The sequence below is a fragment of the Mirounga angustirostris genome, unplaced genomic scaffold (assembly GCF_029215605.1).
Source record: "Mirounga angustirostris isolate CCGP_5_RB_7025 unplaced genomic scaffold, mMirAng1.0.hap1 SCAF_9, whole genome shotgun sequence".
NCBI classification, from domain to species: domain Eukaryota; kingdom Metazoa; phylum Chordata; class Mammalia; order Carnivora; family Phocidae; genus Mirounga; species Mirounga angustirostris.
The window spans coordinates 129,606,739-129,627,575 of record NW_026991717.1 but is presented as its reverse complement, the minus strand read 5'-3'; the positions used below and the strand labels follow the sequence as shown (position 1 = coordinate 129,627,575).

The following is a 20,837-nucleotide window of genomic DNA, read 5'->3' as shown; positions in this document are numbered from 1 at the left end:
TGAGGAGAAGAATGTAAAATACATTTGATTATAGGAAATTAAAGAAGATCTGAGCTAATCATTGTGATCTTTCTATAAGGCTGTCCTCTTATATTGAAATCCTTTATATTTTAATCCTTTGTAATTAAAACTTTGCTTGGAAGATCCAAGACAGACCTACTTTATGTCGAATTCCATGCTATGTGAGTGAGTAGTATTTGGTAAAGTCCTAGTGTATATTATAAAGTCAAAATGCCATTTTTATGGGTGGAGCTAATTAACTAAATATAATTACTAAAAATGCCTGACCACAAATTGAAGTTTTTTTGGTTACCTCAAATAAATTTTACGAGTATCCATAATATAGCTAACAAACTAAATTTGAAAAACAGTTTCCATCAAAGATTTTTTAAAAGAATAAAAGCAACGTCAAAAACGTCATTTAGTATGATACTTAATGAATTAGTCACTGTTTTCCAACAACTTAATAAGACTGGGTACATAATTAATGCATCTGCCCAACAGTTTTTCATTAATAATCTGTTTGTAATGAAAAGTGACTGAATCCTAAAGTCCAGTTCCCTAATGTATTATTCCTTGCTCATCCATCCCTCTTGGTCCTTTTCAGTTTTTTTTCCCACCCATGCATCTTCTTAGGTTTCTTACTTAATAGCTGATTTGCCACTTTCATATAGCTTTTACTTGTTCTTCTGACTTACCTGTTGTCACTAATCTAGCATGATTTTAATAGGGTTGTTTATTCTCCACATGAGTGAACCTGGTGAGCTATATTAGAATCCAATCTGTGTGTGTCTCTGTATAATTTTGGTAGTAGCTTTTTTTTTTTTAATTCCTTGCATTTAACTTTCTTCTCTCCTTACCATATTTACCTACTTATTCATAATACTCTCCTTTAACTGTAGTAGGAAGATACTTAAATTTTGGAGTTCACCATGTTATCAGTATAATTTATCAGGTATTTATAACTTACCAGTATATTTGAGAAAAAATTAAATAACTTCTTAATTAAGACTATGATTTCTTTTTAGGAGGAAAAGAAGTGACAAACGAAGAAATAAAAGGTGTTCATTGGGCTTCATGGACATGTGTTTCAGGCCTTGAAGTAAATGGAATTTGGCCCAAGTATTCAGATATCAATGACATAAATTCAGTAGATGGAAATTATATTGGCCAAGTTTTAGTTACAGCTGATGACTATGGAATTATAAAATTATTCCGATATCCTTGTTTGAGAAAAGGTATCTTTTCTTTCAAAATACAAGTTCAGGTCACAGTTTAGAACCTGTTGGTTGGTTGGTTGGTTTTCTTATACAGGTGTGTTTTTTGCTTAGATCCTTAACATATATTGTTTTGACATTTGTATACTTTGTATGACAGAGTAAGAAAAATAAGGGGTCTTGGGGCACCTGGGTGGCTGAGTTGGTTAAGTGGCTGCCTTTGGCTCAGGTCATGGTCCCAGAGTCCTGGGATCAAGCCCCTTATCCGGCTCTCTGCTCAGCGGGAAGCCTGCTTCTCCTTCTCCCACTCCCCCTACTTGTGTTCCCTCTCTCACTGTGTCTCTCTCTGTCAAATAAATAAATTTAAAAATCTGAAAAAGAAGGAAAGAAAAATAAGGGGTCTTATTGGTTATTTTCTACACATTTTATATATCACCTTTTTCTCTTGGATCTCTTCTTAAATGATGATATTAATCATTCTGTTCATAGACTTAGGGATAATTAAATGAAATGCTATATTAGTTATTTATTTATCCCATGCCTTGTTCCATAAAGTATTTGAGTCAGTTTATAACAAGTCCATAAGTTCTAAAATAATTACATGGATACAAAATTAGTATCAGGAAATTAGTTTTCTAGAAACCAGAAATAAAATAAAGCAGGGCACAAAGTAATTTTTATTATAGCTTTTTAAACTTTTTTTTTTTACTTTGTTAAGTATGGTTGACACACATTTTATTTTTTATTTTTTTTCAGTAAACTTGTCCCAACATGGGGCTTGAACTCACAACCCTAAGATCAAGAGTTGCATGTTCTACTGACGAGCCAGCCAGGCACGCTCCTCATCATAGCTGTTTTTTTTTTAAAAAGCATTTTTTTACTGTTCTGGGAAAGCAAAGTTTTTTCTGAGATTTAGTTTTCAAAGAATTCTCTCCTATAGTATGGAGCTTTAGATTAGGTGCAGTGAGTGTATTACTAGAGCATTAACATCTGTAGCAAAAGTAGTAATGATTTTTTTACCTGGTTGTTGATAAGAGCTTTTGAATGAATGTTAAATTGCATTTCATTAAAAGGTGATTATGGGAATATAGCTGGAATAGTTGTATTTAAATAGGTAGTTCATTGATGTCAAACTTAAGGGGCTGATTTTCCTAGAAGTCTATGCTAGCATTTCTCTTGTGCCTTTACAATAAAGTAGTAAATTCCAGATATTGCCACCTAATGCCATGTTGTTGATTCCTACTTGCAGGGTGTCAGCTTCCTAGTTGCATGTGAAATTGCATCCATATGTAATGCTAAGTGTGTTAATAAAGACTAGATAATTCTCTAATAATTAAAATACCCTATTTCTGGATCCCACCATGTAGCTAGGACATGAGAGTCACTAGGCACAACAGATTTTATTAGGACTCAAAATGAGACTTGCTTAGTAGAAAGTGTGTGAGATTCAGTAAGATTGATCACGATGATCTTAATCTTAGACATTGCTTCTACTCAGTGTTTCATATACTGACTCTGTGCAAAAACAAATTTTCCGAGCATTCTTAGTCAAGTGAATGGGATTTTTTGACAGTTTTTATGTTTTGCAGTTTATTGACAGTATTTTTCTTGCACAGTAATTTTATTTCATTTTTAAAATGTGTAGTAATCTGAATTGTGGGAATATTTTACTGAAGTCTCAGAAAAATTAGTATTGTTCAGTCACTGCTTCAAGAATATAAATTGTTTTCCTTATTTTTCTTTTTGTTAGATATTTGTGAGAAATTTATTTTATGGTAAGGGTTTTTATTTCTAGGCACTTGTGAGTTAGCTTGAAACTGTGTAAGTAATTGGGAAAACAAGATAGAATATAACTACTGCATCTTTAAAGAATTAGAAATATTTTAAGATTCTGTGTTTATTGAATTCACATACTTGCATAAAGTTAGTATTACTAGAAAAATTACCTTTTACATTAGTTATGATGTTGTACATTCTTTCATACATTAAGTTGTGTTACTGATCCAACTTAAGTTTGGGAAAAGAGTGTGTCTACTGTAGTAGCACCTCTTAGATATCTACTTAAGTAATATCCATTACATTCTAAGAAGTGCAACATTTACAAAAATGTGGAAGTTAAATAATCGAAGTAGCTTATATTGTAGAATCATTGTAATTCACACACAAAATATATGAGATTAGCTCAATGAGAATGATCCTCTTTCACATTTAGTCCCCTTGAATCCTAGCCCAAAGCATTACTTCTCCTTTTTTCCCCCATTATTATCCTCTTTCTATCTAAATTCTTTTGTTCTTCACAGTAATTTCTCTCAAATAATCAGACTCTTCCCCGGCAGCAGCACATGGGCTGTGGTAAAGGGTGAGGAGGTGGGAGTAGAGGAGGATGGAGAGATGAAGGCAGGGTTGCTGTAAGCTAACACCTCCATCACTGTTACTAGTTGCCAAAACTTTCTCTCTACTCCTTGACAAATGAAAATTTATATTTGATAAAAATCTTTCTTTAGATTTGATAAGAAAATTCATTGGAAAAACAAACATCAAACAAAAACATATTTATGTTGGAGATTTACTCAGGACTTGTGTTCTAAGATTCATTCATATTGTTGCATGTAGTTCTAGTGTATTCTTCCTGGTGATAAAATACTGTGTTGTGGATATATGATATAATTAATGCATTTATTCTCCTATGGTGGACATTTGCTATTAGATGCAAATTTCTCAAAGATGTACACTTAGGAGTGAAATTGCTGGGTCATAGAGAATTTATAAGAAAATGCCAACTTTTTTCCCAAAGTAGTTATACCATTTTAAAAACCCTGTTGATCCACATCCTTTTCAGTACTTGGTACTGCCACACTTTTTAATTTGTGTAAATCTAATTAGTATAAATGATGTCACCTTGTGGTCTTAATTTACATTTGTCTAACTAATGAGATTGATCATCTTTCCCATTATTTTTTGGTTTTCTGCATTTCCTCTCCTCTTCTGTCAAATACAGGTTAATATCTCTTGCCTATTTTTCTATAGAGTTGTTTTCTTTTACTAATTTTTTGAAGTTTTTTCCAATACTCTAGATACAAATGATTTGTAATTTTTATGGGTTGCAAATGTCTTTTCCCAGTTTATGACTTACTGTAATTATCACAATGACTTACTATAATAATTATTGTCTTTTCTTGACCAGTTGTTAATGTAGTCGAATCTATTTATCTCTTTTTTTAATGAATAGTTCGGTTTTGTGTTTTAAAATATTATTACACTAAGGTTGGAAAGATAGTCTCATATATTTTATAAAGAAGTATTAAGGTCAGAGTGGCTGACTGGCTCAATCTGAGGAGCATGTGACTCTTGATATTGGGATTGCAAGTTCAAGCCCCACATTGGGTGTAGAGATTACTTAAAAAAAAAAAAATTACTTGATCTTAGCCAAAAGGCCAAGAAGCGATAAAAAAAATTAAAAAAAATCTTAAAAAAAAAGGATTAAGTTCATTAAAACATAGTTAAATGGGAAAAAATCTTTTGTCATATTGCTCTAATTTTTTGAAGAGATTTAGCTCATATTAATTTTGTGTTAAAATATACTTTAAAACAAATTAGAAAAGAAATGGGATCATCAAAACAAATATTTCAGTATATTGCTTTACCCTCACCAAGAATTATCGTCCCCTTCTCCTTTAAATTAGGAAAGTTTCTATGACCATTCTAGCTTGCTTTGATAAATCTTCTCTCTGAGATACCAGTTGTTTGATGACACACTCTTTAAGCCTTAACTGTTCTTTTATCATTTCCTGTCATGGGCCAGAGTTTTCACAGTTAAGGGACTTGGAGAGCTTATAACCTAATTTATATTAGGATGGAAATGGAGTCCAAGAGAGGTTAAGTGATGTGCTCAAGCTTCTGTGCTATTAAGCCATCAAGCTGACACTTAAGCTCTAGTCTTTTTATTTCAACTCCAATATTCTTTACACATCATACTTTTGTCCCCTTTTATAATTAAAAGGGTTGGAGTCATGTTCATGCCCTCTCATTTCCTTCTCTACTTTTCTTCCCTCCTCTACAATCTGGTATTCCAACTCAACTATACAGGCATAGTAAGGGGAAATGTAATCTTTGTCTTTCTTTTTCTTTCTTTCTCTTTCTTCAGGTATTTAATGAATATTTCCTATATACCAGGCACTAGGGATATAGAGTAAACAAGATGCCATCCTGTCCTAAGGAGCTTAGAGTTTATTACAAGAATTAATAAGTAAATAGACCATTACTTTTCAGTGTCATAAGTGTAATCACAGGGAGTTCTGGAGACATGTAGGACAATATACTTGGTCTTGGTGAGTCAGAGTCACTTGATGAAAGATGTGACATTTAGTTCACTTTTAAAATATCTGTTTATCATAGTTAAGCAGTTCTGGTTATTAGATAATTATTAAAATAGTCCCTTTGATTAGAAATAATTGGTTTCCCTTAGACTTATTCTACAATTTTTTTGTTAAGCTGCCTTGGTTCTTTTTTTTTTTTTTTTTAAGGATTTTTTATTTATTTATTTGACAGAGAGAGACACAGCAAGAGAGGGAACACAAGCAGGGAGAGTGGGAAAGGAGAAGCAGGCCTCCTGCAGAGCAGGGAGCCCGATGCAGGGCTTGATCCCAGGACCCTGGGATCCTGACCTGAGCCAGAGGCAGACGCTTAACGACTGAGCCACCCAGGCGCCCTGCCTTGGTTCTTTCTTAGAGAGGGATTGATCTTTAAAAAGTCACAGAATATAATTTGGAAGAGGCTTTTAGGATTATTTACACCTCTCTTGGGGCTATTGCCCAGTTTGGTTAATTCGAATAGTGGCTCATATACTTAACATTGTCATGTACCTAAACATGACAATGTTAGTACATCTTAAAAACTTGGAATTTGGTTTCCTGGAATCTCTGGCTTTACCTTTTAAGACTCTCTGGTGGCTAAGAGTACTTAAAAGACCCCATCAAAGAAAGTAATAGCCTAAGTCCTCTTCATGGGCAAATAATGCATTCTCATATAGAGGGATGGGACTAAATCTTACCTTATTAGACTTTCCTAGGTGAACTGTGGCAAGTTACCCATCTAGAAAGTTACTTCTATTAAGCTGCATAAAAAAATTGGTTCCTAAAATAACAGCATTGCTATTAAGCAGCAAATTGTAATTTAGATGAGTTTTGGTCAAATCTTTTATGCTTTGATTAAGATGGCTATCCCTAAATTCATGGCCAATGTGAAAGTTTATCTCCAGATTTTGATTGATGGAGCTTCGTCATCCTGACAGGACTTCTATAACTTAATTTAAAAATTTAAAACATTCTCAAAATGAAGCCAAACATTACTGTATCCAGTATACTCTAACAGAGGAGTGTATATGTTGCCAAATATCAGGTTTATCGCAGCAGGATATAGAGAATATTTTCTGAACTTAGAACCACAAAAATGGTTCTTGTCATCACACAGATTTTTTTTTTAAATTAACCACAAAGTTAGGTAGTTCCTTTACAGTTAGAGAAATTTGGTGTATACCACCTTAACCAAATGATACAACTTAACATCACTAATGATAGAACTGTGCCCCTTGAAATGATGTATCCAAAAGGGTACAATATCACATATGCCAAAAAACACACCATCTGAATCTAATCATGAAGAAACACATTAGACAAACTTACGTTGAAGAACATTATACAAAACATATAAATTTAAAGAATTACTATAAGGGACAGTTTTTTGGGACAACTGGGCATATTTTATTTTGATGAATATGGTGTATTACATTGATTTTTGACCATTGAAGCAACCTGCATTCCTGGCATAAATCCCTTTTGGTCATGTTGTGTATTCCTCTTTATATGTTGCTGTATTAAGTTTGAAAGTATTTTATTGATGGCTTAAGTTTTAAAAGGATCCTCTGGCTGCTAGGACTAGGAGTACTGGGGGTGGAGTAGACTGGTTCAGTTTCACTTAGGACCAAAGGCCTCAGGCCAGAACATTCAAATTTCCTTATATGGAAATAGTTGATGCCTTTGTGGCTGCAGGCTTTTCTCAAAGCAGTAAGAAAATGCCTCACTACCCTGGTGGTTCCTACCAAATTATATTGTGAATCAGTAGAGCAAATATTTACATCCTTTGATGTAGACTCATTCATTTGTTCATTCAACAAATTTTGAATTAATATTTTTACCCTTTGATCATAATTAAGATAATGGAGGGAGGATGTATTGGTGGTTCAGGGATAGAAATTGTTGTTTGAAGTGGTATTTTCATGTGTTGGCATTTGTTTATCAATTTAAAGGCATATTTTTGTTATAGGGGCCAAGTTTAAAAAATATATTGGCCATTCGGCTCACGTAACAAATGTCAGGTGGTCACATGACTATCAGTGGGTTATTTCTATTGGTGGAGCAGATCACTCTGTCTTTCAGTGGAAATTTATTCCTGAAAGAAAACTAAAAGATGCTCTTCACATAGCACCCCAAGGTGAGTAGTACACACTGCCTAAAGAATTTCTCTGTCAAAAAAACTTCACTAACCCCAAAGTAACAATTTTACTATTGAAGTGTAATCTAGCCTTATAATTAACAGTATAGTGGAAATTTTAAATTTACTAGTGGAAATTTTAAATTAAAATACTAGGCGTATATGTTTAGAGTCAGATGTCAGAGCATGCAATACAAAGTACTTTTGCATGCATTTTAATCCACCCAACAATGAGTGAAGAAACCATTATATTATCAAAACAAACATTTAATATATTCTTGGGGAGATAGGTATCTAGGTTTCATGTATGGTTTTTTCACAAAGAAAAATTAATGTCAATTCATTTGTTGCATATAGTATTTTCTAGATATTTTTCACGTTAACTATAGGTTATATTCACTTATGTTTGCACCAACATTTAAGTTTGATGTAGCAGCCACTGGGTGCCAGTGAAGGAACTTAAAGTAGTGTTGAGTTTGCAGTGAGTGAAGAGGGAGGTAATCTGTAGTACAGTTTACTGACATCTGTGTCACTTGAATAGATAATTTCATTTGTTGTTTTATGGCTTGTCACCCTGTCAGTTGGCACAGCTCTTAATCATTAATTTTACAGTGCTGTTTTGAAAATGAATGTTCTTCAAACAAGTAATGTTTCATTTTTTAAAAACTGCAGAAAGTCTGGCTGACTCTAATAGTGATGAATCAGATTCAGATCTGTCTGATGTTCCAGAGCTGGATTCTGAAATTGAACAAGAGACCCAGCTTACCTATCGTCGGCAGGTAATTATTACCATCACATGATTTTCAAATATGCCTGTATTCTGTTTGCCTATAGCTTTTTGTCACAGTACACTCCCATTTATTCTCTTTAAAATATTTTCTTATGAAGTATAAGAATTTTGTGAAGCACTGAATACATATTTGTCAGTGTGATACATAGAAAATGTAAGTTTGTTATTTCCAAGGAAGGAAATTTCATAAAATACCTTCCTATTTAAGATAAGTGTTAAAACTTTAGTGACCAATAGTAACCAAGTGTCTGAAAGTTACATTAGGAATTTGTGAACACCTTTATTTATATTCTAATAGTATTTTTATTTATGTACATTATTTAAAGGTTTACAAAGAAGATCTACCTCAGCTTAAAGAACAGTACAAGGAGAAACAAAAAAGTGGTACTTCTAAAAGAAGAGAGCGGGCTCCAGGAAATAGTATTCGATTACACTTTGTTCACGGGTATGAAACAACTATTTTTCATTTATGTGTTTGCATCTTGGTTCACATTTAGTAGCTGTGTGACTTTGAGCAAGTCACTTTACCTCTCTGTGCCTCTTTCCCCATCTGTAAAATGAAGGTAACAGTACCTACTTCATAGGGTTCTGATGAGGAGTAAATAAGTCAGTGTTTGTGGTGACTTAGAATATTGTCCTGCACATAATAAGCACTATATGAGTGTTTATAATAATTTATCTTATGAAAATTTAGTATTAATATTTATAGACATGGATCTCTTTAAACAAAGTAAGTAAAATATAAGAGATTATTATCTCCCCTAAATAATTCTGATTTGGAATTATATTGTGACCTTTTTGGGGGCCTGCATTTGGTCTTTATATTTTAATTTTTTTTATATGTATTTTTTTTTATATTTTAATTTTAGTAAAATATGGTTTCTGGATTTTCTTAGAACATCAGCAATACAAGTCTCACATTTCATCCTAGAACAATTCTCCAATTCAGCCCTTCCTGTCCCTTCTACCTAGTAATCGTTTTCTTACCTGACTGATAATGCTTTCAGGAATTTAAAAAAGGATTCATTTAGCAAGAATATTTTATCTCCATTGTTAAAATAGGCAGTATTTCCATGCAGTTACATATTGTACATTGAGTTTCTTTGAAGCTCAAAGAAAGGTTACTACAAATGGAATTGTATTGACCATTTTTAAAAGATTCAGCTTTTTTTTTTTGGATGTGTATAATATTTTTAAATTGTTGTTTGAACATTTTTGGAATATATATTCTCATGGTTCAACAATGCGTATAAAAGCATACAGTTTGAATATCCTTCTCCCAGGGAGCTCCCCTCTGCTTGCTAGATGGGAGACTGCCAGATTCATGAATCTTTTAATAAAACCAATTATATCTTCCAAAAAAAAAAAGAAAAGAAAATCTTCCCAGCTCTGCCCTCCCAGGCATCATTTTTCACCCTCCTAGAGCAGTTCTATACCCTTTCATTTGTAAAAGAGCATCAATTTTTGTTTTATAGTGTACAAATTTAATAATACACTTATGCAAATAGTAGTATACTATATATACTTTTCTGCACCTTTTTTCATTCATTATTATAGCTTGGATTTAGCTATTTGCAATCAGAGAAGTTCATAAAAGTTTATGGAATTCGAGATACTTGTATTTTGTTTTAGTTGTTTAGTATCTTGTAAAACTGGAAATTGAATGACCTAAAAGGTACCTGCTACTCTGTATAGTCTGTATTTACCAGATAAAAGGCTACGGTTAATTTTATATGATATGTTTTCTATTTTCAGTTACAGAGGTTATGACTGTCGAAGTAATCTGTTTTATACTCAAACTGGTGAAATTGTGTACCATGTGGCAGCAGTGGGTGTCATTTACAATCGACAGCAGAACACACAGCGCTTTTACCTGGGTCATGATGATGATATTCTCTGCCTGGCCATTCATCCTTTGAAAGACTATGTGGCAACAGGGCAGGTAGGTTAGACCTTTGTTTGGATTTACAGTTAGTTTAGTCCACTTAAAAAAAAAAAAATCTATCTTTCGTTTTCTAGGAAATGAAGAATAATGAATTCTTTAGAATGGGATTTTATTTTCATATTACAAATAAAATTTATTCCAACTTTTTTCCTACACTTTTCCTTTGAGTTTTATTGTTTTGATTATTATTTTTTTTTATTTGGAACTAAGAGCTCTGGCTTGTCTTCTGTCAGGATATATTTTTTTAAAATTTGTGAGTAAACATAGAAAACAAAGACTAGAAATCTGGTTTCTTTGAATTATCTAAAGTAATAAAATTAACAGACATTCTGTGACACACAGGATGACTTTTTATTTTACAGCCATGATATTTACCTAATCAGGTTTACCAAAGTACAAAGTAGAAATGTTGAAATAGAAAACACTGGGAAAAGTCTTAACTGCTATTTCTCTATATGGATATTTTTAGAGAAGGAGGAAAAGGGTGATATTTATAAATATTCTTTCTATATGTAAGCACTTTACTAGTTTCTTAGTATATATGATTGACCCTTAAGAACATAAGTTTGAACTCCATGGCTCCACTTACATGTAGATTTTTTACAGTACTGTAAATGTTTTCCTTATGATTTTCTTAACATTTTCTTTTCTCTAGCTTACTTTATCATAATTAGTATATAATACATGTAACTTACAAAATTATGTTTACTGACTATGTTATTGGTAAGGCTTCTGAAGGTCAACAGTTAGGCTATTAATAGTTAAGTGTTTTGAGGGACGCCTGGGTGGCTCAGTCGGTTAAGCATCTACCTTTGGCTCAGGTCATGATCCCAGGATCCTGGGATTGAGCCCCATGTCCAGCTCCCTGCTCAGCGGGGAGTCTGCTTCTCCCTCTAACCCTCCCCCCTGCCCATGCTCTCTCTCTCTCAAATAAATAAGTAAAATCTTTAAAAAAAATAGTTAAGTGTTTCGAGAGTCAAAAGTTATACGTGGATTTTTGACTGTGCAGGGGTTGGAACCCCTAACCCCCATGTTGTTCAAAGATCAGTTGTATTTTACAACTGTATTTTACTCTCACCTCACCTCTGTGAGAGTGAAATCATTTCCATTTACAAATGAGGAAGTTTAGGTCTGAAGAAATTATTTTCTCAAAGATCTTTCAGCTAATAAATGGTAAGGCTTAAAGCTCCCTTAGTGTGTCTGGCTTTTTAAACACTGTGTAAATATACCTTCTAGGGTATATTGAGGTAGGGCTGGGCAACTTGCATTACTCTATTCAGCTTTCCTGAAAGGTGAGAAATCTCTTCCCTTTTTCTTTCCATCTTCCCTCCCTCTGTTTGTGCCTCCCTCTTGGTCTTTCTCTCTCTTTCTCCTTCCTCACCTCCCTCCTTTTTCTCCCTCCTTTCTTCCATTTCTTGAAAAAATTCATAGAGCACATGCTGTGTACCAGGAAATGTGCTGGGAATATAAAGATAAATAAGATATGTTCTCGCCATGGTAAGCATTCATATTCTGAAGGAGAAGACATACATGCAAGAAAAATCATGATACAAGGTTATAAGTATAGAGCAGGGCTTCTTAACGTTGGCACTACTGACATCTTGGGCCAGATAATTCTTTTTTTTTTTTTTTTTAAGATTTTATTTATTTATTGGTCAGAGAGAGAGCACGCACAGCAGGGGAAGCAGGTGGAGGGAGAAGCAGTCTCCCACTGAGCAAGGAGCCCGATGCGGGACTTGATCCCAGGACCCTGGGACCATGACCTGAGCCGAAGGCAGCCGCTTAACTGAACCACCACCCAGGCATCCCTTGGGCCAGATAATTCTTTGTTGTGAGGATAATTGCATTGTTGTGTACAATGCAACCCTATGTATTGTAGTATGTTTAGCAGCATCCCTGGCATCTACTCACTAGATGTCAGTAACAGCATCCATCCAGTTGTGACAACCGAAAATGTCTTCACAGAGGGGAGGGGGGTGGGGGGGATGGGTTAGCCTGGTGATGGGTACTAAGGAGGGCACGTTCTGCATGGAGCACTGGGTGTTACACGCAAACAATGAATCATGGAACACTACATCAAAAACTAATGATGTAATGTATGGTGATTAACATAACATAATAAAATTTAAAAAAAAGTATGCCCACAGGACATCCCTGGATACCTACTGCAGAGGAGGCAAAACTTTACCTCTAGACATCCTAGGTTTTCAGCGGGGGTCTTTAATAAAAAAACAAATTAACAAAGAAAAACAAAAAGTTTATTAACAGGTGTAGAGCACATCACGTTGGAGAAATCTAAACCCAAGTAACTCAAAAATGGTGGCTTAGAATTTCAGCATATATAGAAAACAGTAGACTGGTAGAGAAATGACAGGACAAAGGAAAGCAGTTTTAGGCTTCCAAGGGCGACACACTGTGAGAAGGTATATATGGGACAAAATTCTTAGAGTAAGGTTTCTTTGCACATTCCTCTTATGCTGTCTCTGGGCTGAGTCTGTCTCCAGTAAAAGGAGAATTTATATAATCAAGGTTATATATATAATAAGGTTGTACACCTTAAACTTACGCAATGTTATATGCCAATTATATCTCTGTAAAGTTGAAAAAACTATATACATAATATACCACATCTTCTTTATCCATTCCTCTGTCGATGGACATCTGGGCTCTTTCCATAGTTTGGCTATTGTGGACATGCTGCTGTAAACATTGGGGTGCAAAACAGAGGATCACAGGGGAAGAGAGGAAAAAATAAGATGAAACCAGAGAGGGAGACTGTTAATCATTGGGAACAAACTGAGGGTTGCTGGAGGGGAAGGGGGTGGAGGGATGGGGTAACTGGGTGATGGGGGACATTAAGGAGGGCATGTGATGTAATGAGCACTAAGTATTATATAAGACTGATGAATCATAGACCTGTACCTCTGAAACCAATAGTACATTATATGTTAGTTAATTGAATTAAAAATTTTTTTAAAAAGCAGTAAATGTCATGGGGAAGCACAATTCAGATTAGCTGCCACTGTCAAGAGCTCACAATCTAGTATGAGTTGGATGAATTACTGTCTATATACAATTCACTAAAAATTTACTAAAAACATACTCATTTAGGTATCTTATGGGTAACTCAGATTCAGCATGTCCAGAATGGAGATAAATGAGGTGAAGCTTTCCTTGTATTTCCTACTTAGAACGTGACGCTGTATTAACCTGGTTGCCTAAGCCCTAGAGTTTGACTTGTTCTCCCTCACACATTATAGCCAGTCAGTCCCAGAGTTACATCCAAGATTTTCCCTGAATATAGTTCAGTTCTCTACCATGAGTGTATCTCTGCTTTGTCATTTTGTATTTATATCTTACCTTATCTCTGCTGGCAATTCTGTGCTTCAGGATTTCTAATCTTTTGTTATAACCAACCAGCTAGTCTTACATCTTCAGATTTTTCCACCTAACCATTTCCCCAATCCACTAATAATCTTTCTTTTCTTCTGTATTATCTTCTTCTTAGTAGCTTTTACGCTAATATGTAAGCTCACTAGCATGCAGTTCAAGACATTTAACCTAGGCCAATAGATTCCTTATCTCTTACCAGTTACCTCCTTGTAAACTCTGCTCCTACCTTTTGAGCTATTTAGAATTTGTCCATGTATACTACTGCTTCACATCTTTTCCTTAGTTCCCTCCTCTGGAAAATTCTTACCCTCCAGTTCTGTTCAACCCTCCAACTTTATCTAATTTCTACTCCTTTTAAGACTTAGGTTAAGTAACATATCTGAAAACTTGCCTAACCTCACCGTTCTCCCCTCATCCCTGACTGACATGCCCCAAGTAGGCTCTAAAAACACTCATTCTGTTATTACTTTCGCCAGCACTGAACATGGTGTTATCCAAGCTTCCTCATGTATTAGCTGTGGGGAAATTACCTAGCCTCTCTATGCCTGTTTCAAAATAAGGATACTGGGGTGCCCGGGTGCCTTCATTTCAGGTCATGATCCTGGGGTCCTGGGATCAAGCCCTGTGTCAGCCTCTCTGCTCATTGGAAAGTCTGCTTCTCCCTCTTCTTCTGTGCTTTCTCTCTCAAATAAATAAAATCTTTAAAAAAAAAAAAATAAGGATACTATCGGTGCCTATCTCCTAGAATTGCTTTGATTGTTAAGTGAGTCAGTCCTTGTAAAGTGTTTAGAAAAGTTTCTGGGACATAAGTCAGTTCTCCATAAATATTAGCCTTTGTTGTTATCATCATCATTGTTTCCATATGAGATGTCCAGTAGGCAATTGGAAATGTAAGTCTTAAATTCAGAAGAGGGCCACCTGCGTGGCTCAGTCAGTTAAGCGTCTGCCTTTGGCTCAGATCATGATCCCAGGGTCCTGGGATCGAGTCCCGCATCAGGCTCCTGTGCAGCGGAGAGCCTGCTTCTCCCTCTCCCTCTGCCTGCCGCTCCTCCTGCTTGTGCTCTCTCTCTGTCAAATGAATAAATAAAATCTTTAAAAAAAAAAAAATAATGGGGCGCCTGGGTGGCTCAGTCGTTAAGCATCTGCCTTCGGCTCAGGTCATGATCCCGGGGTCCTGGGATCGAGCCCCGCATTGGGCTCCCTGCTCGGCGGGAGGCTTGCTTCTCCCTCTCCCACTCCCCCTGCTTGTGTTCCCTCTCTCGCTGTGTCTCTCTGTCAAATAAATAAAATCTTTTAAAAAAATAAAAAATAAAAAAATTCAGAAGAGTTCAGTGATTAGAAGAGTTTGGGAGTCATTTGTTGATTTAACCATTGAAACTGGAACTGAGATAGCCCAAGACAAAAATGTGGAATGAAAAGATTGGAGTTTTAAAGGCAGAATCTTGGGGAAGTTTGTATTTAAGGGACAGGTGATGAAATTGCAAAGGAAACTCAGTAGTAAGAGTCCAGGAGATCAGAGAACCAAGAGACAATGGTACTGCAAAGTTCTCAAAAATACCATGCTTGGGCATCTGGGTGGCTCAGTTGGTTAAGCGATTGCCTTTGGCTCAGGTCGTGATCCTGGAGTCCTGGGATCGAGTCCCGCATTGGGCTCCCTGCTCAGCAGGGAGTCTGCTTCTCCCTCTGACCCTCCCCTCTCTCATGCTCTCTCTCTCTTATTCTCTCTCTCAAATAAATAAATAAAATCTTAAAAAAAAAAAAATACCACACTCTGCAGAAGTTCAGTAGAAAACTTAACAATCATGGGGAACATTTGGCTGAAAAACCTAATGAAATATTGGCTGATGGCGGTCTTGTCGTTTGTTATGTCTTTATATAAAATCAGTGTCAAAATTAATAATAATTGTCAGCTATATTGATTATTTTGGGAGTTGTCTTTACAGGCAAAGCTATTCTATCTCTTCATCCTCATAGTTAAAGACAGTGATCACTTGAGTCTAAAGGAATAATTACGAATTATAGTTTACCTGTATATTAGTGAACATATAACCCAAGTTAAAACATAAGTGATAGCATCTGTTCACAGTCTTATTTATGTGCTTGGTACTTTAACCCCTCTGTATCTCTGTTTATACCATTATCCTGGCCTAGAATGTACTTGCTTCTCTTTTTATCTGAGACTGAGCTTCTGAAGGCCCAGGTCAAGTATCATCTCTTCCAATTCCTTATAATCTTTTCATCTTCATTAAGCCTATGTTATCAGATATTCTAATTTAACTGAAAATATCTTGTTTTCCTAATGAGTTTGCAAAATTTTCCTGAATGTCTTATGCTCATTGTATCTAGCATGGGAACACAGCCAATTATAGGCACTCAGTAAGCATTATCTTTATTGTGATGTATAGGATCAGATTTGTGAGTCACATAGCACATTTTTAGAAACAGTAAGCCTAGCCTCATTAGCACTTCAAAAAATGTAAGAAAGAAATGTCAGTCACATATATGATCTGCTTTATATTTTTCATTTGATAAATGCCTGTAACAGATAAGACAAAGACTGTAAAATCTTCTGTTTTATTTCCTTTTAATAGATAAGAAAAGTAATTGTATGACTTTTGTAATTCTTTCTATTGTAGGTAGGTAGGGATCCCTCAATTCACATATGGGATACAGAGACCATTAAACCATTGTCAGTATTAAAAGGCTGCCACCAATATGGTGTCTGTGCTGTTGATTTCTCAGGTAAGGATGCTTTCTGTCTCAGTAAGAATGACCAAAATGCAGAGGTGATATATAGCATTATAGTCTAAATTGGTGTTACCTAAACTTGTCACATAGCTATGACCTTCACAGTTGTTTTCAAGTGTATAGTCCTAACCAAACAGAGAGTGTGGGTTTGCTGGCTGGCGTATAATTTAATGAGTATTATTTTTAATACCCATTAATACAAACGTGTTTCTATTTAAAAATGTCTACATAACATCTAAAACCATCTGAATTACCCACTAGTGGTATGTATCTCCCACTTTGGGCAAACCCCAACGTCACAATATTTTACAGCCACAGAGTAAATTGAAAATTTTTAGGGTAAAAGCTAAGAAAGAAAGAGGTGAACATTGAAATATGTGTTTTATAACATTTCTACGAAGTGACAATTCCAAGCTATCTTATAAAAATAATTTCAAACCATTTTAGCTCTTTGCTGTGTATTTAAAAGTTTAGGGGCACCTGGGTAGCTCAGTCGCTTAAGCATCTGATTTTAGCTCAGGTCGTGATCTCAGGGTCCTGGGGAGTCTGCTTCTCCCTCTCTTTCTCCCCCCCACTCATGTGCTCTCTCTCTCTCTTTCTCCCTCTCTCTCAATAAAATCTTTTTTAAAAAAAAGTTTAACAAATACACATAGAGCTACAGTGAAAACTAGGGTGTGGATTGGGAAGAGGGTAGAAATACCATTGATAGAGGATTTCATTTTAAGGAACAGTAAATTTGTACTTTCTGCTGCTCTAACTGAAATGAGAGTCAATTATTGGGGGGAAGCATAAATATGCATTTAGGGATCTAAAAATCAAGAAATAAGATTAATGGCATACTAAAGGAGTCAACAAGAACAATATCACTAGTAATGATAACGAAATGAGGTTTGCAAAAAGTGGCCAAGTGGCAAATGTTTAACTTTAGTTTGAGCCTTTGCAACCTGTAAACATGTGCACAGCTGTCAGCATGACTGACTTAGTTCAGTCATTTGTCCAACACCTTCACTACTTGTTTGATAATAGTAACAAATAATATAATTGACCTTAACTGAAAACAGTCCTATTAATGATGAAACATGGTTGTAACCTACATCTTTTTTCATTCAATTAACTTTTCATAATCACTGAGTCCTATATCACAATAGAGTTCTTACAGTAAATTTAATTGAAGTAAATCTTTCCTTCTTTATTTTCCTTTCCTTCTCATTTTAAAATCTCTTTTTTCCACTTACCTTCCTCCTTCCCTCCATTCTACTCTGATGGAGAAATAAGGAAAACAAGGTCAAAAAAAGATGTTGACAATATTTAGATGCTTTAAGAAATTATTCTTCCCCTGCTTACAAATTCTGGTTCTTTTTATAGCTATGTGTGTGCATGCTTAACATTTAACATCATTTTATACAATTTTAAATATGGTGCTGTGGTTTTAGAATATGTACTGAATGGTTTTTATCTTCTGAATGTTAATGGTCAGTCTCTCTCTCTCTCTCTCTAATTTTTATAGCGGATGGGAAACGCTTGGCTTCAGTTGGAATAGATGATAGCCACACTATTGTGCTGTGGGACTGGAAGAAAGGAGAGAAACTTTCAGTAGCAAGGTGGGGAAAAATCTTGATATCACACTGGCAAAATAATGAAATTACTTAAAAGTTTTTTCAGTTAAAACAGTTTTGAAATCAAACAAACGTAACCTTTTTTTTAAATTGCTGCTGTCTTTATTACCATTGAATAAATAGTATAATCATGGTAAAAAGACAAATGATTTAAGAATTCATTAGTAGGTTTATCCCTTGTGAACCTGCTTTTACTGTAATAAGACACTGGAAGTAGCTGTTATCTAAACTTTTAATTTATAGGGAAAGTGAATTCTGTACAGTAAACTACGATGTAGCCATTGGAAATGCTCAAATCTTATATTTGAGTGACAGATGATACGTACACATGTATATCATAAAGAAGCTATAGATTATGTGTATTTTCTGTCACATTTTCCATTTTCTAAATTTTCCACTAAGCATGTATTATTTTTATAATAAAAATATTAACAATTGCTTTAAAGGAGGAAATAGTCAAGGGTCAGATTATTTTTTTTAACATCCTATTGTGCGACATTAAAGCACTTTTAAGATAGAGATAAATGCTTTTTTCAGTACATAGACAATGGCCAAATAAAACATAGTTTAAGAGGAACTTTGTGTTTGGAATGGCTATATTAAGCTGTAAAAAAGTATTATAAAAATTTTTTCTGTAACTGATTCATGCCACAATTCCCTATGCAGAGTACTATAGTAGGTGCTATCCAAAAGAAGTTCAGTTCTCACTTTCCTATGTTTGGAGATTACGTTGAGAAGAATTAAATTAGGGACGCCTGGGTGGCTCAGTCGGTTAAGCGTCTGCCTTCGGCTCAGGTCATGATCCCAGGGTCCTGGGATCGAGTTCCGCATCAGGCTCCCTGCTCCGCGGGGAGCCTGCTTCTCCCTCTGCCTCTGTCTCTCTGTCTCTCATGAATAAATAAATAAAATCTTAAAAAAAAAAAAAGAATTAAATTAAAATTATGACAAAATAACAAATGTACAAATGCATGATTACATAGCCCAAACCTGAGAGATAAGTGGGCGAAGGATTCAGTAATGGAGTAATCAAAAATAGGGTATGGATTATTAGGCAAAAGATTATTATAGGAGAGATTTATCTTCAGAGTTAAAACATTTTGGTATTTTTTTCAGAGGGAGTAAAGATAAGATTTTTGTTGTAAAGATGAACCCATACGTGCCTGATAAATTAATTACAGCTGGAATTAAACACGTGAAATTTTGGCGTAGAGCAGGTAAGGAAGTTCTTTTTTACTCCTTTGAAAGAAATTATTACTTTTAAAAGTGATTTAGCTAAGTGCAGTGCAGTATTCTAGATTGGGTCCTGGAACAGAAAGGAGACATTAGTGGAAAACAGGTGAAATGAGTTCAGTTAATAGAAATGCACCAAACATATTGGTTTCTTAGTCTGTAGTTATGTAGGATGTTAACATTAGGGGGAATTGGGCAAGGAGTATACAAGAATACTCTTATCTTTTTATTGTTTATGAAAATCTAAAATTATCCAAAATATTTGTTTTTTCAAGTGATTCACAACTGTCTTGATATATTTTAAAGAAATGTAAGGTTGATTTTATTGTTATTTATTGATTACATTAATGTAGTATTCATATTTTCAAAAGGGTTTAACTTGGGGCACCTGGGTGGCTCAGTAGGTTAAGCATCTGCCTTCAACTCAGGTCATGGTCTTGGGTCCTGGGATTGAGCCCCGCTTTGGGCTCCCTGCTTAGCAGGGAGTCTGCTTCTCCCTCCCCCTGCATACTCCCCCTCCTCTCTCAAATAAATAAATAAAATCTTTTTTTAAAAAGTGTTTAACTTAGGAGATTAATCAAGTGATATCCAGACTCCTTTCTTCTTCTGTTAAAGACATGTTTTTTAGTATAAACTGAAAATGAAAAATTTTGTAGAAGTTCTTTTATGCTATAAAATGATACAGAAACGGAATGTTGTATAACTAGTCATTTGTAACTGTAGATTAGGAGCTGTGGAAGTTCATATTTTAAAATAAAAAATGTCTCTTTTCTAAATAAAATAGTACACTTATAAATTCCACCAGTTTCATATCAAAGTCTCAGCATACTTAAACCTTTCAGATAAAATACACAAATATAGGAAGAAGTAAAACATAAATAACAATAGTTTTAGTGAAGACATTTCCCAAGTTCAAGTTACTTTCAAATTGTAAACTACATAGAACATGAATTGATTTTCACACTGGATTTAATGCTTTATCACAAACTCATCAGATCAGTGTATATACATTTACAAAGTAAAGTATTTTCACATTTTTATTCCCATATATTTAAATAAAATTTTAGAATACCTTATTTATCTAGAATTGCAAATACCAAGCAAGTAATGCTTATTATTTCTGTCTTGAAAAAAAAAAAAAAAGCCTATAAATTTCTTTGAAATAAGAGCCAATGGAAGTAAATAGCCTTAGAATGAAGAGATTTACAATTGAATGACTTTTTTTCTTAAGTTTGATTAGTCATAGTAGACCTGAAACTGAACCATAAAGATAAATGTTAAAACTTTGATGTGCCTTTCAACCTTCCTTACATCTGGGGCTCTGATCCACGGAGTTCACTAGCAGACTGAGAAATAAGTAACCTCTTTATTAATCTGAGTAAGTGCTAAGCCTCTAAATGCATAACTTG

At 34.7% G+C, this 20,837-nt stretch overlaps 1 protein-coding gene across 1 annotated transcript in view; it reads left to right on the top strand.

Annotated features, from left to right (window-relative positions):
• EML5 (EMAP like 5) overlaps positions 1-20,837 on the top strand; it is a 167,781-nt gene that overhangs the window by 72,446 nt on the left and 74,498 nt on the right. The window contains exons 10-17 of the mRNA XM_054513829.2: positions 1,029-1,238; positions 7,539-7,706; positions 8,379-8,485; positions 8,823-8,941; positions 10,252-10,442; positions 16,475-16,576; positions 18,090-18,183; positions 19,312-19,412. Of these exons, the coding sequence (XP_054369804.1) occupies positions 1,029-1,238; positions 7,539-7,706; positions 8,379-8,485; positions 8,823-8,941; positions 10,252-10,442; positions 16,475-16,576; positions 18,090-18,183; positions 19,312-19,412 (1,092 nt within the window). The remainder of the gene's footprint in view (positions 1-1,028; positions 1,239-7,538; positions 7,707-8,378; positions 8,486-8,822; positions 8,942-10,251; positions 10,443-16,474; positions 16,577-18,089; positions 18,184-19,311; positions 19,413-20,837) is intronic.